Source organism: Pieris rapae, chromosome 4 (genome assembly GCF_905147795.1).
Source record: "Pieris rapae chromosome 4, ilPieRapa1.1, whole genome shotgun sequence".
NCBI classification, from domain to species: domain Eukaryota; kingdom Metazoa; phylum Arthropoda; class Insecta; order Lepidoptera; family Pieridae; genus Pieris; species Pieris rapae.
The window spans coordinates 5,780,652-5,807,418 of record NC_059512.1 but is presented as its reverse complement, the minus strand read 5'-3'; the positions used below and the strand labels follow the sequence as shown (position 1 = coordinate 5,807,418).

Below are 26,767 nucleotides of genomic sequence, written 5' to 3'. Positions count from 1 at the left end.
CCTAAAAACAGTTTCATAGATATTCATTACAAAGTCGAGTCATACTTCGATTGCTTTAGTTCCATTTATGGCTTCAAATCCTACATCTTTTTAAACTCTAGTACTTGCCTCATTTCAAGATAAAGTCAAACTAAATTTTGATTTACTAGTAAAGCTGTATTTGCCTATAGACATTGTTTTATTTATATAATTTACACTCCCGCGCCTAGAATAGAGAAAATACTTAGAAATGGCTGTTCGTTCTTATTGCCTGATAATTGACATTGATAGATTAAATGTCGTGTTCACTTATTTGTAATCAAGCATGAACTTTTCTAATTAGGTTTTCCTAATTTGATTTCATTCACTCAATATTTTCTTAACAAGTCCTGCATTTATTTTAATTCTATTTGATACAGTTATATTTCTCACATGACTGTTCCTATCGAAATGAATCCGCAGATTTTTTTGGATTGTAGTATTGAGTGGTTTATGAATTTACGATTTTTAACAAAATGCTTTGAAATAATAGAAAAGAAAGACAGCATTGCAAAAAAAAATGCAAACAATATAATGAGAACTCAATTTACACTATTTATATTGCTGAATAAATATCACTATAAATTTTATTGCTTCAGTTCATAGTAATGTTTAATAATACTAAGGTAGAGAATATTTTATATGTGTTACCGGTTTCTATAGAAAATTTTTGTGAAAATGTCTGATGTGTTGAGTGAAAGCGGAGAGTAGAGCCGCAAGTGAGTGGATCGATACGGCACCATCTCTATGTACTACCTATATGCCGGGCTCAGCATCTGTGTGTGTACAGTACATATGGCGAGCAATAAATGGATTTAATTCTTGTTCGCCATGTCAACAGACCGGGGTCTGGGTTCCCCGGGGGGAAGGGGTACGACTATTGTGATTTTTGCACTAACCCGGTACACACAATTGCAATAAGCTAAAGTAACAATACATAATACAGAAATTATTTAATTAATATTTTCATCTACGTTTTTCCGTGAAATTGTTCACATCTACTAACCATAATTTTAGCCATTATCGATACAGGTATAACTAGATTATATAGCCCAAATGACAGACTAGTCTTCTGTATTGTTAAATTCAGTAGCATGCGAAATTCGAAGGCACGTAGATCGACAAAATCATACTTAAAAAATATTATAACAACTCTAGTAAGCTTATATTTATTTACATAAAAATATGTAGACACACGCTTAACCCACTTACAAGATAGAGGTGATTTTTGTTCAAAATACAATTGAGGTCTGAAATAAGGGAACCGCACGTGCGCTACTAAAACGAAGACAGCCGGAAAATTGTCCCAAACTAAACCTTTTCCGAAGGGCAAAGTATTTCAGGCTTGAGTAATGTAGAATTTGCGGAATGGCGCGGGTAGGGGGGGGGCTCAGCTCGGTCGATCGCCTCTGAGGCTCGGCGGCGCGGCAACGCAGCCCGCGAGGTTTGGCAACGGCGCGATCAGCTGTTGCGCGCTTATAAATTCAAAACAGGCGGGTGTCGAGCCAGCCGTCCCTCGTCCCGGGAGCGCCGTCAGCCGGAATGTAGGGCGAGGAGCATTGATTTCGGGAGGAAAGTAATAAGTTGCCGCATCGATCGCGCGCGACCTCGCTCCGTCCGCCGGGCTCAGGACGACGTGAGTCGTGAACTACATTCGCGTACGGGCTACGGGCCCATACGCTACGTACCCATAGAGCCTTTCAAATAGACTAGACATTAGTTACGACATACAGATGTAAGCTGCTCCGTCTATGCCTTACTATGACTAAATTGGGACAAGTAATAGTACTGATTTAACTTAATTTGCATGAAGCGTTGTAAAAGTGTCGTGATTCTTAGAGGTTTAGATATATCATTATATATTTAAGCAACATTTTAAAACCATTTGAAATCCTCATATTGAACTTAAGTCCTTTGGGTATTGCTATTTTGGCTTTAAAAAATTCGTGACAAAACGTCATATAAACTTATTACGAGTTTTGTAATTTCTAGAGCTTTATATTGAATTATATTTTGTGCACTTTATAACTAAAGGTCAGTAGAGTGCAACGTCACGCTCCATTTAGCGTAATTGGAAAGAGGTACCCTTACATCCGCCGGAAATTAGACTCTTAAAGGTCACTCAGCTTTACTCAGTTATTAACTAAAAAGCTTCTCTTGCAGCAAAGCAATAAAATTAGCCTAATTACTGTTGAGATAATTTTAAAACTAGGATCAGATTGGTGAAACTCAAATTAGCGTTTGCTAACTACGTAAGCGAGATGCTATTTTGTTCATAACTAGTACGTGGACTGAAAAATCTGTTTTTCGTAAATCTCTGGTTCTTGGAAATCTTTATCTACAAATTGAACTTTATGAAAATTGAGATTTATTGCGAATTTAGTTTTACTTTCGATATTTTTTAAATCAACCAATTAGTCATATACCCAATTATATTTAACTAATCAATTATGTGAATTTCAATTTATAAAGTTACTGTACTGTAATAGGTGTTAAATGCTATGCCAAATGTGTTATAATCCCTGTGTGGGTTGCGTGATATTTGCATGTAAAAAACATAATTGTATATTTATGAATCCTACCATTAGCGCTGAGGTAAAGCAAACATTCAGGTGGTTTAGAAAAAAAATTGCATATTATTTAATAATATTTTTGACTGAAACAAAGTAGTTTATATGAAATAATTCTTGTCATGTTCGTACTTGTGCTCAGTGCTAGCCTATATGGAAGGTTCCGAGATACAATCGGGCCTCAATCTAAAAGAGGAGTTGTCGGTTCTGTATCTGATCGCTAGACGACTCGAGTCTTGTTTCAATCGATACAATCGCACTCGGCGCAGATCCTGTACCTTGCCCTCTGGAGGCTCTTCCTACAAACATACATATAGGGTATCGAAAAGGAGCAAAGTAAACATTTCTGAGTTATTTTCTTCGACGACTTTTTAGACGTGATGTGACGCCTAGGGCTCCGTTCGGCATTTAATATACTTTGTAATTTGCTCTCCGTCTCTGGAGTGGATGAAAATGGGGGAGGCCTTTGCCCGTGGGCAAATCAGTGGTAGAATCAGTTATCGTAGATTAACAAAAACAATAGCTATAATGTATATATTTTGTATTCTGATATAAGACCAGTTGAGTTTTAAATGTACGCTAACTTTACTACGCAATGAACGACGATGAAAAATATGTCAATATAGTCCTACTCGTACCTACTGCGTTAGTATACGTGAGAAATTTAATATTCTGTTTATATTAGTTCTAAGGCTAAGCAAAATGTTTTTTTCGCCAAAACAACGAATCAAATTTTATTTATTAAATTGATTATAAAATGGTCGTTTTATATGAAATCTCTTCACTTATTCACTTGCATACAATAAGCTGTATGTAGCGAAATCATGATTTAAATTTGGTAAATAGAGTTAGATTTATAAATATTTAACATTAAATATAACTTTTCAAAAATTATCAATATGAAAATAAATGGATTACGAGCCCGACAGATATATACGATGCACAAAAAAAATCATCTAAATCGGTCCGGCCGTAGTATCTTAATTAGACAACAGAAGATTTTTATATATAAAAATAAAATCAGAGCTTATATATAAAAATTGATGAATAATTTTGTGTTTATTAAAACATATGAAGCAACTATGTAGTATATAATATAGCAATTAATACAAGAGGATAGCTGCTTTGGCTCCAGGTGCAATGCATGATTGACAGCAAAAATATTATCTGGTCGTACTATCCAAGTGCTTGTAATATTATGTCAGACGGGGAAGAGGATAAATTCTGTAATTACCTGACAAAGTTATGTCTTCATTGTGTACTGAGATGGCTCCCACAGTCGCTTGGAGAACTGTCATATTGTTTCCCGACTAAGTCATTTTGTTTGACCACTGACAACACCTTAATAATAATAAGTATGTAGAAGATAATTTTATAAAATATTTCCAGTCGTTATTATAAATGAGCTCGTAAACTTGTTGTGTCCTTGCTAACAATTGTACTAAATCGGTACTTAGCTAACGCCATCTTAAAGATGAAGCTTGTTAATAATAGTAATTTATATTAAATCCACGCGTATTACGTATTTTTGCATTGCCCATGTTCCTATGAAAAGTCTACTACTACGTTGGAGTAATTTAAAACTGAAACTTATCTGATTTGTTCTTGCGATGTAATGCTATTTATTATATGCTAAGCTGTGAGAAACTAGATAGTAAATCGTTTCCGGGGATATTTCAAAAGCTGTTTCTGTAATCTTTGGCCTCGTGAGAAGCCACTGGTGTTTTCATTCAAACTGTCTGATGACTCTTCATACGCGTAAAATGAGGATATAAAATAGCCGTGATGGCTGAAATGTGTAGTACTCGCGTAAAAAGCTACATTCTTTTTTTGAAATCTGAAAATGACATCAACCATAGACAATCTTCAACACCACAGATTGTTTTTGTATTAAGAATTAGGATCTAATTTTTACTGGTATATATATATTTTTCAGAAAACGTGTTGTGTTTTTTACACACTGTAACTTAAGGAATATAACGTTATCATTCATGGCTGTGCTCTTAAAATAGTCGTTCAATGTTCTGCTTGTCTAGTCACATGCTGCGCAGTCCGGTGCGCAATGCTGAGGCAGTCTAAAGTACGACTTAGTGATGTTGGCAAGGTCACTGTCGACGGCACGCAAATATCCTGCAATATGTGATCTACTTTCTGTAAAATTATTTTTTCATTAATTATTATTAAATGTGTACAAACCGACTAAGATAAATTGTTTTAATGAATTTTAGTACTATATTATGAAAAAAAGATATTGTATGATATTTCAAAATCATAATGTCTTTTTCATAATTTTAACTATAAATATATTTGCAAATCTTTATTCAATTAATTTGTTTTATCCCGAATAGATTTCAAATATAATTTTGCCATTTATATAATAGATCCATCAGCTGATAATTAATGAATGAGTCAAAGGCACATTTAGTTCACTGCTTTTACTTTAATTAAATATGAATTATAATATGAATTTTCATAAATAAATCAGATATTCCCGACGCTACGCCATTTACATTATCACGTTTAATTACAGATCTTATCTCTAGCTGAATTAAACGCAATCAGTACATCTTCGCAATTAGTTTAACATTATAAAGTGTAAAAACAAATGATAGCATATGGTAATATTATGTAGTTCATAATTAGGAATGTATATAGATGTCTCCGTAGCTTGGTTAGGGCAAATGTTGTAGATACGATTTTGGGAAAACAATTATTGGTTAAGTTAAGACATACAAGACTACTTGCGGCAGTCAATGGCATGGGATATATAAATGTATTTTCCCCACCAGTTATTAGGCGTGTCAAGTTTTAAGTAGGTATCATGCTTCGGTATCTTGGCCATATATTACTATTTTTATTAGGAAGGACTTCTTACTAAATATTCGAAGTACTGTAGAGGGGACCGGTCATCAGGCTTTATAATCGTAGAGAGTCCGGTGAGGCTCGATTCCCACTCACATCAACAAATTCGTAATAGAATATATGCGTTGCCTGGAAGAAATCGCTCAACAGTGATAAGGCCGCCAGTTGCACTCCTTGTCAATTAATTATGTCAACTATATTATATTTCTGTGTTAATTAATCTGTGGGCTGTGCTTACAGATCAGACAATGTTAAGTTATTTTTTGCTAAATATGACCTATTAATATATCGAGTGTTTAATATAAAAAATATAAGAAAAATATCCTCAAAGCGCGACGTCGCACATTTATTGTACTGTTTATAGCAACTTTAGATATTTTAATTAGATTTAAAAATTCAAAGGACAGCTAATTCGCGTGCCATATACCATTAGAATATCCAGTAAACAGATATTACCAGAGAAAGCATTAAAATATAAATGAATTTTGATGTTTCCTTACATGTTTGACTTTACGTTAGTGCTATATTTGGGTTTAAGTAACACGTGGAATATAACACACAATATTGTGCTTATTTCAATAACATAGCAACAAAATAGATATCCTGTCTAGCGAGGAAGATCCAATAATAGAATAATCCGCTGATCAATTAATTTACCTGCTTTAAATATACTCATATATTCTATATCAAGCCAATACACGCCCAATATATTACACATTTGAAACGAGCCGAATGGGAAAAGGGTTTTTAAAAAAAATATTGTTTTTGATATCCCATTTTGTATTTTTTCTTTGATTATTTTATTTGAAATGTGTGTATGTTTTGTTTGTAATAAATGTTATGTCTGTATGTCTGTCAACTGAACTTGAACTAAACTGTTTACGTATCTATATCCAATTGATTTATGAAATATCAAATGTAGGAAAATTTCAGAAGCGCTCAGTATTAAGATCTATACGGAAGTAGGAACAAACATCGCTCGTTTATTATTCGTATAGTCTGGCGTTTAAAATTCAATGCTTTGAAATAGGTTTTGTATCACTAATAATATATACAGATTTGACATTGTTGTCTTCTTTATCGCTTATTGATGTTACGCAAACATTGGCACGGATGTAAGAGTTCTCAATTGAAATGTGTTTGTCGGCATTAAATTACACTGTACGCTATTAAACAAAGTTTATATACATACATTGTTGAACTAAAGTATTTGAAGCGTAACCCGCCAAAGAGGCAGAGGCCAGAGACATTACTGCGTCTGTTGTAAGAAGTAGGTCTGGACACACTGTTTTCTTGGTTATGGTATTCCATAACCAAGAAGAACTCTCGATCTATAGTCGTGCGTGTAAATCACTAAACCACGGCGGCAACAGAAATGTTATGAAGATAAGTTGTAGTAAGTAAAAACAATGTTTTTGCCAAAAATTGTTCTTTATTTGCTTTTAAAATACTCATTTTCTAAACAATGCAGATTAGATTCCCGGTGGACGTTAAACGACGTCTTTTTAAATTATTATACATACATACAACGGTAATTTTAAATCGGTATTCCGATTTTAAAATTAAGACAGCTTATAATTGTTGAAATAATGACCGGTTGTTCCCACACTGTCTTACCATTTTAAGACACTTTTCATCATTAAAAGATCTACGATCCGTTCATTCATTCCACATCCTGTCGGTAGTGCGGGCGCCGCCGTGGGAAATACGGCGTAGTTAATACTCTTCGATATAACAAAACGGGTATATGCCTTCAGCTTTTCATCAATATTTTCATTTCCAAACAACTAATAGCAAAATATAACTTCAAAGATTTACTTAAGAGATATGGTTAGTATATGTTTTAAATTTTATAGTTTTCAATTGTTTGTTTAAACATGTACGCATTTAGCGTATACCTGTGTATGTACTGCGTGTTCGTAATATCCTTGCAATGTATCGTAAAACCTCGATAACCCCAATTTCTTACATAAAAGTTTTATTACAAAAAATATGGTACGTTTGACGAAAATCTTATCATGAAACCCAATTTAATAATTTTAGGTTAAATTTACAAATATTGCTAGAATTACGTATGTTGTTATACTACGTTAAAATACTTAAATAAACAATTTATTCGATTATTTTGGTATTAGAGCGTCTGATAATATGATCATTTGTCAGAACATCCTACCAAACGTTTATCACAATCTAATAATTGTTATTAACAATACAACTAATTACTTATAAGTATTAATTAAACCCGCGTAAGTATTTAACATGAAAAACTAAAAGTAAATAAATATATTTACAATATTATAATATGTAAAGCTTACCAAGTAGAGCAATCATTCCGTAATAGCGTATAAATAAGGCAAACAAAAATATTAACTATTAATAATTCTTTAATTTATAATAGATAAATAAATGATATGAAGTTTTTATATGGATAAATATAAACAAAACTAAAATTTGAGATTCGCGAAAATATTTTTCGAAACAACTTTTTGAAATACACTGTATAGATTGTATAAGCCTTTTATCATAACAAAAGCAATTATCTATCAGCATTTAGCAGCTCCTACATTTTTACTCTTGTACATATATGAAGTATTACAAAAACTAGACAGACGACTCGCCTCGGTGCTTGACATAATTGTGCTACTATGCAACGGAATGTAGGCCTCTATGTGGCGTTAACATAGCGTAAAGAAAAACATGAGTATAAATACAATACCTAAATATTTATAGAGCAAGGTTCCTTATTTGGTGTCAAACGTCTGATGAAACATACAGCTGACTGTAACCTAAACGTAATAGAAACCAGAACATTTACTGGTAAAAATCTTTTACAGTAATTTTTATATTTTACCCCAAGCTAAAAGTATTTTAATTTCTGAACATCTTTGTTAATTTTAGTGTTTTCTTGGCTACCAAAGTTAAATTTGAATCTACATCGTAAATGTCATATATCATATGACAAATACAATATGGAAATATTTTTCAATTTCAGTGCCAGACCGTGCCAAACAAGAATTCGCATGAAAAGATTGTTTTCTTTTAACAAAAAACAATGTTTCGATGGATTTTAGTTAATGATATTGCGTAATGAAGTAATTAGGAGTATGTTTGTTCACATAAATGTTTCATTTAAAAGTATTAAGAAGTAAGTTTGAGAATTTAATGCTTATGCCTAATTTTTTTCTATCGTTCTTCTGTATTGAGCCGACACATTTTTGCATCTCTTTCACGGAACATTGAATTTTATAGACATATTTTTTTCATGTGCTAGGTGTTTCGGTCGGTAATATTGGTAATGTGTGCCCAATGTACGTTTCGGTTTTGGTTTCGCGTAAACAAAATACGTCGTACATAATGGCCTTGTAAGCATAGTGTATTTATATGGTTAAGTAGATCTAAAAAAACGTCTGCAACGAGCGGAAACCGTCGAGTCGGTCAGTAATGCGTTGCAATGAATTATTAACGCGTTCCTCGGCGACATTGCGCTTCACATCACTTCACACGGCATTAAGTCTACACATGGACGACTATCAACAAAGAATAGCTTTCTTCGTCTGGAAACATTGTAAGTGGGAAAATTGGTGCTAGATTGATAAAGCATGGGCTAGATGCATATGATAAAGGCATAATTAAAATACCAAAACTGTCATAAATATCATAAAACAGAAAATTATAACAGTGGAAATAAATATTATCTTATAACTCAGCGAATTTTTAATATGTCTAGTAGTTTATCATGTTACATTACAAATCTTTTCTCTTTATATTCTTAGATCACGCTGTAAGATCAAAGAATCAAGTGACGTTAAGAATGATATATCATTGAGGCATACAAGCTTCGCTATTAATTACAAGTCAGACGGTCTCTTTGTTGGCTAGAAACTTTACCAACAGTTAAAACATTTATTAATATGCCTTATATTTTTCAGCAGATTTCAGTTCCACCAATTATTTAAAAAAAGTCTGTATCTCGTCGTGTGGCACATAAAACCATTTACGATACAAAACTATCGCTTCTTTATTTGCCTCCATATTAACATTAAAAGGAAATCCGGTTATATCTTGCTGATTCCTTTAACATTATATACATATACTAAAGAGTCGAGTGGAGAGCAAAAATACCTAATATCAATCAATAAATAAGTTAAATCGTGACAGAACATGTTGTAGGGAAAACGTGAGCAGAACTCCGTGGGTGTTAACTAAATGGAAGCATGTCTTTCGTATAGAATTCATGCTCATGTTTGGTTCGAACTATCAAAACACTAAACTGCGCTTATATATGAGCAGCTTTTTATCAGGACTCGGTATCGAGTAAGCAGGGCCTGCCTGCAGGAATGCAATGCACGACCTTGACACGGCGCTCGAACCGACCTGCCGTCAGACCCTCTTTCAGCATGACAGGTGAATGTTGCCAAGCGAGATTCGGCTTTATTCCAAAGGATTAAGAACCGGGGTAGGACCCCATCCGCGGTTGAGGGGAGCGCCGGGAAGTAAACACAATTACAGTACGCTCGTTATTACTAATGACGGCTTTTTACACAAAGGAAGATATGCTTTACTGTTTAAATCGTTATGTTGAGAGTCTTATATAAATTAGGGACATGTCAAGCGCGACTCAGAAGTTTAAAAATTTGTCAAACTATTTGTATATGTTTCATACATTGTTTTGTACGTTGCATGATTTCTGGGATTTTCCAATCTAGCTCTTTAATAATTTTGGCTTTTAAATTAATTTTCTGTAATACTTATCTACTTAGATACGTAATATAACAAAACTGAGATAGCGTACTTTAATATTTTTACAATCCTTTTCCAATTAACACAGTGAGTAAAAAAATATTTTTGTTAAATGTTAATTTTAGTTTTTAGAAGGAGGTCATATATACAAATATCATTAGCCTTAATCTGTGTCGGTGAATTGTCATGTCTATAATAATTCCAAGTTATTACAAACGCGAACTGACTGTTACGTTTTTATTCTATGACAAAAAGCATTAAAGTCACTCAGTCTAAGACTATTGAAACTAATTATAGGAGAACGCCTAGAGGCTGATCTAGATAAATGTAGGCTTCATTTCCGGTCTCAGCGCTCGTCTGTAAAAGTATATTATGTACGAGTTCATGCAGCTTTACTGGAATGATGCGTATTCTTTTAAATTGTTAAGTCGTCGTAATCATTAATTATATTATGTAGGTAAGTGACTGCTAAATAAGATTTTCTATTAATCCTATAATACCCGTTGGAATCTTGTGCGTGGCGGTACATTGTGCAGGATATTCAAAAAGAATGTGAGCGATGGTTGATGCAAATGACACATATTTTTTCGATTGTATTGCAACCTATGTACCCAACACCAATTCGTTTCTTTATTTTTAACACACTTATGTATAATATAAAACATTATTATATTTCTATACAATATCTTATTATAGATCTCTTTTCGTTGTCAATGATTGCAGACTAACAGCATCACTCCGCTGTATTATCGGATGTAAATACAGTTAGTTGTGGTCACTGGTTGCTGTACAGTTAGAAAATCGTGGTAACTGTGCTTTATCTCGCCATCAACCAATTGCTACATCGCATTTGCTAATCACTAGTCACTTCCGATTGGGAAAGCAGCAGCGGAATGGTTCAAAATGTTTGCTTTCCTACCTTGTACATCTAGATGTTAAAATTACATCTAGGAAAACGATGGAGAAAAATGATGAGAGTAAATTTTTACGGTGCGCGTGCACACCAACACCTAAATTTGACATCGTAAAGTTAGGTCTTGGTGGCATGGAAATATACTATGTTCAAGTTGTACATTCTAGTATTTTTATATTTAGAACACGTGTTTCGTAATAGCACAATTAAACAGTGTGAATAAATAAATATTATTTTGCTGTTTTTCAATCAATTACATATGCGACGGTGAGATAGTATTTACGAATAATTTATTTATTTAAATAAATTTTTTTTCATTAATTTTAATATTTATAATTAATCACTACTGCATTTTAGTTACTTTTTTTTCATACGCCAAAGAAGTATAAATTCTAACGCGTGTAAATTCTTACACATTTTTTTAAAGACTGGAGTTTTTCTACTTGATGTGATTATTTTGTTTTGTATATCCATATACCTCATCTGTCCGTGGACAGATCACGCTGATCAAAGTGAATTTCAGCGAGTCGGTTCATCTTAGTTATCCTTCTATAAGTGCTTTTAAAAATAATTATTATTCTCTGAAGTTAGGCAATATATAATTGTGAGTTTTCCTGTATATTGCAATACGTGTCGAGGTTCGTAGTCCGTGTCGAACTGAAAAATACATAATCTTTATTGCTTTGAAGACGAGGTACTTTAAACCATTGGTGTTTCGCAGCGAGAATTCTAGCGATGAATGGCGGCAGGTCATTGACCCGTCGCTCCGCCCGCACACACGGCGTGCCGCACGACACTTCAGTTAACACTCCAGACATTTACCATCTGGTTGTCATGACTATCTATCACGTTCTGTGATTAGTCAGCACAGACCTCAATTCACACTTAAGTTATCTTAAGATTGTGGTATGGTTTTTAACTTAATTGGCTGGATTGAAGAGCTCTTAGTTTGAGATATATATTGTTATTTCAAGTAAATTTTGATTTAGTAAAAATAATCATTTATTAAATAGTTCTATTCTCGTTAATATATAAGTAGAAATTCTATTGGAAAATATTGTTAATATTCGGCATATCAAATATCGTCTAACAGTGTCTTCCCATTCTGATGGCTATGAAAGAAGCCATTATCAATGTTCCATTTACCTGTCGTATTTCTTACAACATATCATGTTACGTTAATTCACAATGCTTGGTCATAGAACTTGTAGGGGTAGCTACGAATTACCGAATGACATTAATAATGCATTCTCCCAAAAATAAAAGATATTTTCACCCTTATATTAGCGTGCTAAGGCACATAATGGAATGTAGTAAACGAGTAGAATGTGGCGCGCTCCGTACGAGGTCGGTCACCGCACTATGAAATATGCAATATTTTGAACATTATATTTGGGTCGCAGAGTTCACCGCTACCAAGTATGCAAGTGTATTAAATGGAAGAAATTGATAATAAATGCTAACGCTCTACTGAGATGCAGTTTAGGGTCTGTTTTAATTCAATCTAATTTCAATCTTGTGTGCCTGACACGTCGATCTTTATACTAAGCCTAGTACATATATGTTTTACATCACCTTACGAACGAGTCATCTTGTATATTTTTCTTAGTTATACAAATTTGAAAGTACAATCTCAGTCGCAGTCTTAACTAGACTAACAAATACCATTTACATAATGAATCGATACTTTTATCTAGATATTTTATATACCTATCATAAATCACACTAGAAATCCTGTTGTGTGCCATAGCTGCAGTGTAATGGTTATGGCATTGTATCGTAATGTCGCGTGTATTTTTGTAACAATTTCAAAATTTACATAATTTGTGAGCGAGCGCGGTCGCGCCAGAGAACTACATAATATTAATTTGCATTTGTATCCCTCTTCCCTCCCGACAACCTCCACTCCACCTCTGACACAAACCTATGACGTCAAACATGTTTAAAATGCGTGTATTCATTGGTTTAGAAGAGGCAACGACAAGTTAATAATGAAATTTGTCATATCGAATTTGAATATTAATTAAATCATCCTTATGTAATAAATTGTGAATATCTTAAATTTATGAAGTCTCCCGCGTTCCTTCAAAATTTTCTCTCGCTATACAACGAGTAAGTAATTTAATATACGGAATAGAGTTTGGTTGGCTACTAAGTATTTATTAAATGGAAAATCACTGTCAATATATTGATATATCTATTTACTTTTATAATGTGGACTGTTTTATACAAATATATAATGTTTATAAGATGAATTGAAAATAATTAACTTTGTATTTGAAATAATAACTACAGGTATATACGTAAGTATATGAAATTTCTGTAAACTTTAGTTATTAATGTAATATGAATTAATCAAAAACAGCGCGGAAATGCAAATACTGCTAGCGTTAAAGGTACATACACTGCCACAGGGAAACTTTTTAAAGTTGTTTTAATTTTTAATTATTTTTAAACTAGTAATAATACATACATACATACAACATAATAAACGTACATAGAGTAGGTTCTGAAAATTGTAAGTACTGTATTTGATTCTTACGTTGAGGTTTTTAATAAACGATGATTTATTATTAAAAAGATATTCTTGCCAGATCTCTTCGCCTTTGCCATTTGCGAACATAAATAATTTCTTTTTTAAATATCGACTTTATCCTCTTAACAATAATTGTTGTTATATGTATTTAAATCGGTGTTACACTGTCATGATGTCATTTGGATGTGGTGGGGGGTTTTTACACTGTAAACCTTACAGATATTAAAAAAAACAAAAAAGAGTGATGTAGAGCTTTTTTGTCTATTCTTCTCCATGCCCTGGATTTTGAGAACTGGCAGTAAATGTAAATGTAGAAAGAGTTTGATTGATGTTTGAAAGTGTTTCATACATAAATCTGATATTCTGATTTGAGTCTGACACAATTTGGCGCTAAGGCATTTAAAACCATGTTATTTTCAGTACATCGGCACGTTTTGGTTGACCATAAAGCATACATATAAGATGTATACTATATACTTAGTATGTCTCGTCAGTGTACTAGTACCGAGCGGCGGTCGGCAACAGCCTTGACGGTTACATTGAACCTGACTGCGCTCGGAGCTTTCATATCGGCCGCCTACACATCGGAGCTTAGGCATATACTTTTACACTTATTTATTTTGGATTTTAAAGTTGTCGCGTTCGCGTTAGTAAAATACATATATACAGCCATATACTTACGCAATTTTTAAGTCATGACTTTTCGAATCTCATTAATAATGTATTTTCAAAATGTTCAAATACTATTTTTCACTATATTACTCAGTGATGATAGCGGAAACTTCTTTCATCTCAGAGAAAATAAAACTACTGACTTGAAACATCTGCATACTTGTACTGCAAGACTACATTCGCAGACTGTACACATCCATTTATAAATAAGGCTTTTGCTGATGCGTTTAACATTTCTTTGCTTTAACTGGACATTAAATAACCTCGTATTAATTCATATTTCATTTGAGAAAGTTTTCGCTAATGAATTGTCGATTATCGATGTAATATGTCGTTGAGTTATGTCAAAAACTAAGCGTTAGGTATTGATATAAGGATCACGGGAGAATAATATTTTAAAAAGCTACGAATGCAAAGTCTATAAATACATTTATAAATAAGGCTTTTTTATAAACGTATTTATAGTCTGCGAATGTTTTGCAGTCCAATCAAACATAAATCTAAAACTAACCCAGCATTATGACTCTTCATTCAAAAATCCTATAAAAATAGATCAGAAATTACGTGTACAAGTCGGCGCAATAACTACACTTAACAAAAGAAACGTTTTGTCTAAAATAAGTTTGACAAAGTATCACACACAATAAATGCCTTAATTACTTACTTTTAAGTTATTAATTTTGTTCTCAACAGGCTCACTCTCAGCTTTCTAAGAAATATATTTTAACACAGGTTAGAGCTACTCAGTCAAGCTAACGCTACAACTACATCAGGTGGTACCATGAGCCATAAAAGGTCAATCTTGGCCTCATAGTGAGCTCCACTGGTCTCGATCCTTAACGGCTTTCCTCCAATTTAAAAACGTTCTCCTCGTTCTTAAACCCTCTTCAAGGCAATCTATCTTTATGTACTTGGGTCTGCCCCTTTTGTGCTTTGGGATCTACTGAGTCATGAACCTGGTCTCCTGTATTCGCTCCAAGTAGCCTGCACATCTCAATGCTTGGGATTTTGTAAAATCTTTAAAACTTTATACGGTGTCGACATTGCCTGTCGTTTTAAAACTAAGACTCTCTATTCACAACTTTCCTTCCAAATAGCCTGTCTCCGTTCTGTATTAGCGTTCACACACACACACACACAACGGGTATAACCGCAGATAGCTAAAATACTTTATTCAATCCCTGTAAGGAAAGCCGTCCTATTATAGCATTTATATAAAATAATTCAGACTGTACACCTTTATTTGTGGGTCTGTATTAAGCGCAGGCAGCGCCGGCGGCACAGATTGTATATCGTTACAAACGACATCCGTTTCCGTTCGCACATACATTACATTATCTCCTTTCTTTTATAATACGCACCGACAGACAGGCGCGCAATACGAACATGCCCATCATTGTTCTATACTACTATATACCGATATGCACTTATTTCAAAGTGGAATTGCTGATTTTTATTTGTATGTTTTACTTTTATGGTGAGAATACGGAGTTACGCCGTCCCGCCTTAGTCTCCAAAAAAAGTTTGCCAAAAATCGTGAAAAAAAATGTTTGTAGTTCCTTCCCAAGATACATGCAAAAGGAAACGAACGTACATGAAGTCTGGCCACGTATCGCATACTTTGGGTAGATGAAACCAATAACTGATTAAAATAGAAAAATCTACTATACTACATTCGTTGTAATGTAGTATAGTACCAAACACAATTTTTAAAATTTACCAACTTTATAGGAGTTTATTACCAAGGATTATAAGAACTGCGACGTCCATAAAATTGTAGCTTCGAGTGAAGATATACATTTCTATTTAATGGACCATTACACATTAATGGCTGCTGCAACTATTACCTAGGTAATAAAGAGAGGAGAGTGGAGACGGATTCGTTACGAGTTTCCTTGAAATCTGTACTTTGTATCTTTCATAGAGTATTGACAATTTCTTATACAGATAAGTGATAAAGCGGAGATTGAATACTTGTATTGTAAGTATTCACTCTCCGCTTTATGATTTCTTCTTTACACTTTTAGCCCTTTACCTAACAAATTGGGGCTACTAGTTTATACGATTTTTTTTTGGACTCAACATGCGACTGAGAACAATGAAGTGGTTACGTATAAGTTCTGCTACTTCACCTTATTTGGAGATATACTTAATATTGAACTTTATTTTGCCATGTCATAACATGACACATGGTTGTTGGCATCTGACAGTTGACAATTTATTGATGTTAGTTTATCTGCTGTTTGTCGTTGTCGTTTAGAAGTTGTTCGTCAAAGGACAAATATGTGGGCCCTTCTAAATTAACTAGTCTCTTTAGATACTTATTAGGAGAGAATTATTTCGTATTTAGTAAAATATCGAAAGCCTAACAAACGCTACCAAATATTAACCTAAAAATTATTACGAACAAGAAAATAATAATTATTTTTGTCAACTCAATATCAGTGGGTGTGACAGGGTGTGGGGAGGTGCCACCCTGTTCCGCCCCTCACATGGGGTGGCACTACACGTACCTATTATTATTACATTTTGTTAACATGCCAAAATATTTCATATAATTTATGAGTATATTTTCACCTGTGAACATTTTTTGCCTTTTCTATCAAAAGTTTTGTTTGTTATTACTGTCGGAGGTTGTTATATGAAAATAAATTTAAAATGATGACGTATGGTTAAATTACTGTTTATTATATTTATTCTGTGATATGAATAGTTGTGGCAAAGAACGCCTTGTTTGCTGAAATAAAACTCTTAGAAACTTAAGTGACTGGAATTACTTTATTTACACTCGATGCTTAGAATGCTTTTCAGTGGTAGAGATACTCTTGCGAGAGTTGTCATTAAAGAAAGTTTCTTAAATGTCTAGTATTTATTCGCGTTTGTTGTGTGTGAATGTTTGCCACACATGAATATAATATAGTTAATAAAATTAACAATATTGTAACTGCTATCTTTCTCGTTTCAGCCAGAAAAGCTACAACAGTCCGTGGAGTTGGACGACGGTAACAGCAACCGGTGACTGACCTCGGGCCCCGCGCGGGCCTCCTCCACCCGCGCACTGACCCCCCCAAGAAGACAAGTCAGCGTCGGGCGTCATATGTTCCCGAGGGTTGAAATGGAACTCCGCTCGACGAACTGATCCGTCCGAACTCGACACTACACCCCCAAATCCTAATCTCTCACACACTACCTACTGCGTTATAAAGTTCCAAGATTATGAGCCAAATGAAATGCCAACAACGAACTTGCACAAATATTGTCATTATCGCATTGTTATTCTGCAAAGTTGGGGGCATGATTCTGAACTGTCCATTTATGAAAGAGTTTAACATCTCGTTCAAATCGCGATGCTATGATATCTCGTAGATTTTTTAGCCCGGTCTCCGTAAAGTTGTCGGAAAGGCCAAACTGTGGTGTAGTCGTAATTATTTTTCATAAAACGTCTAAAGTGTACTGAGAGTAAGTGTAGTGTGTAGAGACTGACTACCCAATCGAGAGGGCGCTATCCCCCCTCTCCCACGAACGATTCTACTATTGCAAATAAATAAATATTTATTTTCGTTATGTTTTAAGTTATCTATTATAATAATAATATTGTTCATGTTAATTTTTTTGGGAATATTTATGTATTATTTAGATAAGTATTGAATGTGCGGTCGAGTTCCGGCGGCCGCGCGCACGCACACACCGCCCTAATGTATATTGTATAGTATAGCGCATCAAGTTATCGGTGTTAACGTTTCTAGTGTACATTTCCATTTTTTCTATTCCGAATTCGTGGCGTGCGTGTGTGCGTACGGCCGAAATGAGGTGCACGCGTGCACGTGTGTATACGTATTCGTGCGTACACGCTCGCCCCCGCGAAGGCAAAGTCCTTTGTCACTACTCACTATTCCAAAAGTTTCCTCGTGTAATTTATTAACTTGAATAAATGAAATTACGCTTCTAAAGTGTACTACATGTGTAAATATAGGACAACTAATATCTATTATAATAGTGAATGTTGTAATTTGTATATAAGTAATGAAAATTAAATTTTAAATACATAGATAATTACGTGTCTGGTTTTTATTTCCCCCTATCATATAAAGAAAACACACTAGTATATAAATAGGTATATTTATTATGCACAATCGATTTGATTACAATATATTTTGTGGAAGGATTAAGTCTTAGCGCCTTTGCAGCTCCACTCACACAATTGGCCGCTTTTTACATCTTAATTAAAAATATTATATAAGTATTTACAATTGCAATTGATAAATATCAATATTGTGTTTGGTCAAACAAAATGGTTTCAGGGTGTTTTACCCTGCTTTTCCTTCAACTTTATAACTGTAGGAAAATTCAATACATTTAATTAGTAATTAAATGCTTATTTCCTTTTATTATTAACTAAAGTAGGAAACAAATAAAGAGGTCGCTTAACGTATATGTATCGTTATATGCGATATCGTAAACAAATATCGGACAATATAAAGTCATCGTTACAACTAAAGAGATGTGGACAATGGAAGAAAAGTGCGAAATCATTTTCACAACTGTTATAAAATATTTTATAAAAAGTAATATGCAATTTTTTTTCTTCCATATCTCACAGAAAATATTAACAATAAAAACAGCACCGAAGTTATACAACACGACGACGTACGAAATTACACTGATGAAATTAGTTCTTTTTATAGACAATAGAGGGCGCTGTTACACTTCCGAATTTCATGATACTAAACGTAACAATTACATCGGTAAAGTACAATACAGCATACAATCGAATCTACAAAAAAATGCAATGATACCATACTATTGATTTTTACAAATATTATTTTAATTTAATAAAAAAATATAATCTATAGAGTTATGAACGACTTTTAAATTACGTAATAATAATTTAATAAAGTAAAAAATTAACTGTAAATTAAAAGCATTGGTGTAAAACATTGATACAGGGATCTTTCATCTTTTGTCGAAACAGCTTATATACGAGATCAAATACAAAATTAAATCAGTCGATTAAATGTTTGATTTGCCTTGAACAAATAATGTTACCAAGTAGCAATAGTGTTGCCTGTTAATATTATTGTTAATACTATTCGATATTAACACTATAACACGCGCGTCAGGTCCAGCACACCAAAATCGCACCAAAATATACTTAGAATTTTAATAAATAACTTATTACTTCTTAAAAAGTAAATGCGATTTCTGTTGGACGTGAAGCGGAAAGGAATTCTTTGCAGACAATTTTTTCGAATTAATTTAATAATTAAGTTTCGTCAATAATATTTTTTTTGTAACTTATTATTTTTGATTCAGGGGACGTATCTATTAATACCTTCCAAACCTAGGTTAAGTCAAGGTCGAAACTTAATTTAATGTTTCCCACGAAGCAATCACTCACTATTTTACAACAGAAGCGTTTTTCAAACAGACATCGGGATTTTGTTTGAATTTTTAAGTAGCGGGTAAAAAGTTGAGCTGAGAATAGCAACCCCGCTTGTTCCGTACGTTAGCGGGAATCACTTAATTAGTGTTGCCATCTCCTGATTTTGAGCAGACTAGGCTAGCTTTAGTACACAGTTCAAAACTTTCGATTCACAATAAAAACCTTCGATATGAGAGCGTGCTCAGAATGTTTTTAATTAGTTAATAGTAAGAGACAGTATTTAGCTAACTAATAGTATGACGGTAGCCTAGTCACATGGGAGTAACTCTAAGTTTCTTTTTTTAATTGATGACGTCCAATGACGGCACCAAATGTACCATCTGTCATAGATAGATAAAAAAATAATGGGGTTAGTTTCGACCAATGTTCTAATTACGTTGACATATTAGGAAGTCTATGAACCATTATTATAAGCAAAAAAAATGTCCGCTTCACGTGACACCACGACTGTCATATTAAAAAATAATTGTCACAAATTTAAGTCAGACTCAAAATAAGATATATATAGGAATACTGAAACGTTCATTCATAGCTGCAGACGATGTTCTTTATCGCCGCGACAGCTTGAACTTCCGGCTGAAAATGTAAACAATAAACATATATTCTTAAAAAAATTACCTAAAATATGTAAAAAAAAATCTTTAGGGTTTTAAACTTTTGTTAAAACAGTATTAAGCTATTCAATTAAATATGAAACATTATTTTACATCAAAATAGGTTAGTTGCAATAATTACCGCAAGATGGAGCTTTTTCAAAAATCATTTTGGATTTTCACATAAGAATATTAATAAAAACCACAAAGGTCTTATATGTGGAATTAATTATGTTATGTTACTCTGAACGTTATATCTATACATTAGTAATAGTATGGTTAAAATTTTCTCTAGGCCTCTCTCTGTTTGCACACATGAATGTAAATTCTAGACCGTTCTCACTAGCGGAAAATATTAAACACAGTAAATCCCAAGAACTAGTACATATTCAGACTACATCCTAAATTAGGTAAACAAGCAAGTAATATGAAATGATAGCTTAGTGATACCAGAAAATAATTACAGCAAAAACTATATTTTTACTATGTATTTGACTATAGCAGTAAACCATTAATACTACCATATTTCTGTATATAATTGTATCCCTTTTTAATTTTCGTTTTATTCTTATTATATTCATAATTAGTACTTACATAAAAACCGGTATTTCGTAAATTATTATCTGGTAACACTGAAATACTTACCGCTATTTATCGTTCATCGATAATCGTAACACTTCGTCTAAAGCCTTCTCTTCGTCCCTTATTTCCGCTCGTCTCGCTTCATGTTCCGCTGCTGACAGCGCTAAAGCCGCTTTAAGCTCATCTTCCACTTCTACATTTTCCGCTTCTGGACTCTCCTCTTTTTCCTCGTCAACTGCCCCCGCTGCGATCCGCAACGACTCCGCAATAGCTCTACAAATCATACTAGCGCTACAGACGCAAAACCAGCTCAAATAGGCAGACGAACTTAGGGAAATATTTTAACAGGCAAAGGTTTTTAGTTTGATGACGCAGAGACATTTAGTGCTTTTTGGAATTGTAATACATGGATTTGATTTCCTTACATCGGTTGTTTATCGTTCTGATTTATGTTTTTGCACATTCTAATACAATAAAAAATATTTGGATATTTTAAATCACCCATATATACATCAAAATGCGTTTACCAATTAACATTACTGTGAGACGAATTAAAATATATTTTTAACTATTTGCTATCCAGTGTGTATTTTTTTATAATGGAAAATATGGATTTGGGAAATAATAAAAAAATAAATGAGAGATTTGATCTGAGCGTCAAACATTCAGGGCTGGTTCCGCGTGTAAAAAATCCAAGCAAATCTACTAGTTGGTGCCAATTTTTGTGTTTTATAAATAAATGCTTTGATATACCAAATATAAATAAAATTTTTGACTTACCATTTTTTGTTCAGTCTGTGTTAATAACAAAACTTTCAATTAGATACCAATGTACCTGGCTTTGTGACTATTTGATATAGTAAAATAAAGAAATTACCTTTGCAGCATAGTCTGCTCTAGATCCTCATCAAGAGTGACGTTGGAAACGGGCGCGGGGGGAGAGGGCGTGACAGGCCTAGCTCCTCGGAGGGCTTCCCAAACATCTACCTGTAATATATAATAATATATAGAATATGTTTTATTAGTATTATAATAAAGCTAAAATATTTTCAGTTAGATGGCGTCGCTGAAATTGTATGAAAATGGCATTAAATGATAATTATTGGGCTGAATCCATTTTTAGTCCTTCGAGCCGGAATATATACTATATATAACTCGACATTAATGGTACCATTATACTTTTTTTAATTAATTGTGACAAACAACGATGTGTGGATTGAAGAATTTAAAGCAAGTTTATTTTCCAAATTTATTTTTATGTTTTACTATGTACGAGTAATGAAAACAATAAATTATAATTAATTTGTATTAATTATCCGACTTAAGAGAAAGATTAAGTTATTTCTGGTCTGATTTTAATTATAAAAAAAATAATGATTTTTGAATGAAATTAATGAATAGAACAAATATGTTATATACAGTAGATGACTCAGTTTAATAGTCTGTGTTTACCCGAGGGTTATACACAGATATATGATAAAATAGAAAAAAACGAGAAAAATATTGACAATTTGAAAACTCTATTACAATACTCGATAACAAACATAATATTATATGCTCTAGTAAAATAAAATGAGTACATTATCTGTATACCTGGTCTCTTTGCGTTCCTGCTTCCATTAGACTTTGCTGTATTGCGTAATGCAACAATTCCTCGTCATCATCAGCGATGCTGGCGATCCTGTCCTCTGATACGGGCCCAGCTTCCCGATAGCCCCTCCCTATGGCGAAGCAAGCGTCATCTATGAGACACGTCAACCTATCTCCTTCGGGCACGCATTCAACGTATCGCACGCTCGTGTCACGTGCAAATATGTTCCCAAAACTAATTCTTGCATTGATCACGTGGAAGAGTGGTATTTCAATTTTAACCGGGAAGCCTGATGGAAGTTGTAACTGTATGAAGTCTTTTAGCTTCACGAAGTGCGGGGAAGATATCGATGCCATGAGGTCAAGGATTGGCATTATTTGTTCCTGCAACTGAAAGTGTACAATGTCAGAGTTCCATTCACTATGACCTAAACCCAATAACCTATCTCAATCCAGTTTTGACCATCTGAAATAGACATGTTAATCCAAATGATGTAAAAGTGTGCCAATAACCAATCGACGGATTGTAATAGCCTGTCAATACCAGTTATCTATGGTAGGTCGGATTGGTATCTGTGGATAGACCATTGAATAAAAAATGACAGTTCAACTGTGCCAATATCCTATCAATAATTTTTTACAGTTTTTCAGACGGGTGAAACAATGTGCATAGGTATTTTTTACTTTATTTGGTTTATATTGATAAAATGGAACGACAACACGTCTCAGAATCCCCAATCTGAGATAGTTATCAATCTGAGCTTGTTTATATATTATTGGGTTCGGGCGTAAGCAAGGCATGGACTAATATACTATTATCCAAGAATTATAACTCGGAGATGTATTGCAGTGTATAAATCCTCTTTATACTTAGAATTAACATTTCATATAAAATGTTTAATAAATCCAACACAACTGGACTGGACAGGACTTACCTCTAAGGGGTAGTCTTCACAAAGCCATAACGTAGCGCGAAACTTCTGCACTTTTGAAGTGATTTCACGCGGACGACCAATTTCACATTCTTCCACACCCTCATCGAAGTATTGCTCCCAAGATGGATTTAAGTCGGGCATATCTGCGACATCTTCTCTATCTGGTGGCGGCGGCGGCGGCGCGCCCTCATCATCGGCGGCGGCAAGTAGCCCCGCTAACGGCGGCGCACGCACAGCCCTCCTCTCAGAACGGGGCACGTGCTCCCACCGTGTCTTCGAGACAATCTCCACATTATTCGCCCCAAACACCTTGCACTCATAACCGTTGACATTTTCCATTTTGTCCTGACGCCAGCCCCAAATCCCACTTTTGCTTCGCTCAAAGCAGATCTTATCTGTATCGAGGTAGTTAATATGGACTGGTGTGCGAAGACGATGATTCAGATGGGAAGCTTGTGGGAGTGGCCAGTCATCAGCAGAGACACTTCCTTCCACCCTTTCGGTCCATACGGTTCCAGCTATGTGGTCCAGTTCTAGTAATTTTGCAGAGTCACCCTGTCCGGAGAAGATGTAAGTCCGATCGCCGCGCTCCCACCGGTTGTCATGGAAACCGAGTAATGTTGTGTCGACTCGCACGTTGGCCCCGCGTTTGTATACACGATATGTGTCAAATGGACAGATCCGGGAGACCAGTGGAACTGAAACATAGCAACAACAACATATAAATTTACAGCATATAGCTAATGTTATATAAAAAATTTCAGTTTATTTCCCTCATGAAAATTTTATTTATACTTGGTAAATTAGAAGTTATTTATCCAAGGAGATAATGCCCAAAGATGATGCTTGATTTAAACTTGTGAATAAACTACTTCATATGAAAAATATACATGAACCAAACAATACTTATGTTAATTTTTCAAATACCACACTGATATTAATATATCTATCTAAACAAGCTGAAGAGTTTCTTTTGATGAACAGTCTTCTTGATAAGTATCCTCATACATTTAAGGAAGGTTAAAGGCTATACAACCTGACACTATGAAATATGAAAGGGTGTACTAGTGGGGCATAGTTATTACTTAGTATTCTACTAAGTACTTTTTACTTAAAATATACTTGTGACTAAATTTATATGCTTTAAATACATACTCCATGAAGTAAATTCCCACTTCATCTCAACATAGAAGTCTGGTGCCAGGCTAAGTCTTCTCAGCAGTGCTGGTAATGCAGCAACACGAGCAGCATGTCTAGCATGGTCTCTCCTGGCAAGGACTGCTGCTAATAATCCAATATGACCTCTCGCAGTTGCTTCTTGAACTGCTGTCCATCCATCCCGATCGCAACACACATTTGCACCAGCAGCAAGTAATGCACGCACACATTCATGATGACCCAAAGTCACAGCTAATAGAAGAGGTGTTCGTCCACGTGGGTCATGAGACTCTAGTTCCTCAGAGCTCCACTGTAATTAAGTTTTAGTTAATATTAAATTCAATCTATATTCTAAAATTATAAATAAGAATAATTATTTGAAGTTGCAGTTATTTAATTTGTAGTTTTTTAATAAAATGATTATAATCAACATATAATGCTTAGCTTAATAGAGATTTAATTATGATATAACATGTTTTATTGGTAATTTTTATCGTTATTTGTCGAATTATGTAGAATATAAGGTACTTTTGTTAACACACCAATGATTGTATATAATGAGATTTAGGCTCACTAGTTACTACTCATCTAACACAAGAGCAGATATTAGCCATTACACACCCACACTGTGGGGCTTCACACTTATCTATAATGAGATTAGTCATGCCTTAAAGTCAGCTAATATTTAGGCATTTTTGTTTGTATTCCAATTAAACAAAACCAAAAATGATCTTAATCACTTTTTGTTGTGTATGTTACATTAAAACTGAAACTCACATCCATCAGCATACTCTACCTTAGTCCAGAAATTGATTTTTCATTCTAAGAAAGCCATTAAGTTTCATTTGTAGGGTAAAGGAAAATAACAAAAATATTAATGTCAATTCAATTCATGCTTTGAAATCAATAAAATGTATAAACTGTTATTGTGCTTACATGTTGTTATGTTATTGTTGTGATTTTTTTTCATTTAAAGGTGAAAGGTTATGAGATAAAAATTTATACCTATATTTTTTACATACCTTCTTATTGTTTAAAGCAATACGAAGCTCTTCATAATTATCGTTCCACACAAGCCAATGTACAGGGAACTTTTCAGAAACCTCATCTGCGCTCATCGGCATCTTTACCACCACCAGCTACTCCTACGACTCAGTTTGACATCCACACTAGTTACATGAGTTTATAGTTAAAAGTATAGTTAAAGACTAGAAGTCATGTTAAAAATATTTTGAAAAACAATTAACACAGTCTAACTAATCTAAATAGATGGGGCACCGACTGTTTCATAGACTGATGATGAATGAATGATTTTCCGGCACACCTTAACAGTAAACACCTGTTATTGTCATTTATTTATAAACTAGCTTGATATGAATATATCAGATATTCATATTTAATGAGCTTTATTTTATACTAATGTAGACGTTATTTTCATAAATTTTATTCTTGGTGGTATGACACCGGACACGGTTATGAGTTATGACGTACGTCAGTCAATGTGATTTGACATTTATAAATGAACACTTACTGTCAAACTTGAGATGGCTACAGATGCATATTATATAGAGTATATGATTATGTTTAAGTTTTCACTACAACAATTAATAACGAAACACATCTGGGGGTCTAGTCAAGACAGCTTAACAGTAGTGTATGTCGACAACTAAATTTGTATGAAAATGTCAGCTAGTGTCGACAGTTGGTAGCCTAGGCCATAAAGGCGTGAGTCGGGATACATCATACGATAAGCGCCGCCATGACAGTGCTACGAAGTACGAAAAGACACATATTAACGCTCATGCTTTTCGGTAGTCAATGCCCTATTAATATTTCGGCAGTGTAGAAAAAACGGCGTTTATCCGCCATGTTTTTGCGTGATCTTAAAAGCTGCTATTTGCAATAATTCAATACAGCTATCGCCATCTTTAATGGCTAAAGTTTCAAAAAACGTTGTAAAAACTCCAAAATGGAATTTTTGGAAGTTCTTACAATTTTTTTTGTTAAGATTCTCAGTTATGAATGATTTTAATTTTATGAAGCTTCCAACCAATTCTAGTTTTATGTTCAACGGCTGATTTATAATAATGGCCTAATATTGATCACGTCTACAATAAAAAAAAGTAATTTATATATTCCACAATAAAACAAAGTG

The 26,767-nt window shown here is 33.9% G+C and overlaps 2 protein-coding genes across 2 annotated transcripts in view; one reads left to right on the top strand and one right to left on the bottom strand.

The window, feature by feature from the left end:
- LOC111001279 overlaps nucleotides 1-18,361 on the top strand; it is a 39,774-nt gene extending 21,413 nt beyond the window's left edge. The window contains exon 2 of the mRNA XM_022271132.2: nucleotides 17,277-18,361. Within this exon, the coding sequence (XP_022126824.2) occupies nucleotides 17,277-17,334 (58 nt within the window). The 3' untranslated portion in view covers nucleotides 17,335-18,361. The remainder of the gene's footprint in view (nucleotides 1-17,276) is intronic.
- A 53-nt stretch (nucleotides 18,362-18,414) lies between these two features.
- Nucleotides 18,415-26,073, bottom strand: LOC111001267 (ankyrin repeat domain-containing protein 13D). Its single transcript, XM_022271083.2, has 7 exons — nucleotides 25,635-26,073; nucleotides 24,610-24,922; nucleotides 23,455-24,152; nucleotides 22,523-22,909; nucleotides 21,807-21,916; nucleotides 20,993-21,202; nucleotides 18,415-20,330 (listed from the first exon to the last, which is right to left on the bottom strand). Exons 1-6 carry the CDS (start codon nucleotides 25,734-25,736, stop codon nucleotides 20,995-20,997), a joined length of 1,818 nt encoding a protein of 605 aa, XP_022126775.2. The 5' UTR covers nucleotides 25,737-26,073; the 3' UTR covers nucleotides 18,415-20,330; nucleotides 20,993-20,994.
- Between the last annotated feature and the right edge of the window lie 694 nt (nucleotides 26,074-26,767).

Bases quoted from the DNA above. Each gene is read 5' to 3' on its own strand.
- LOC111001267 (XM_022271083.2), bottom strand. From the start codon at position 25,736: ATGCCGATGAGCGCAGATGAGGTTTCTGAAAAGTTCCCTGTACATTGG. The intron at 24,153-24,609 runs GTATGTATTTAA...GCTATGTTTCAG, and splicing joins GTGGGAATTTACTTCATGGA to TTCCACTGGTCTCCCGGATC. The intron at 22,910-23,454 runs GTAAGTCCTGTC...GTACACTTTCAG, and splicing joins GTGAAGACTACCCCTTAGAG to TTGCAGGAACAAATAATGCC.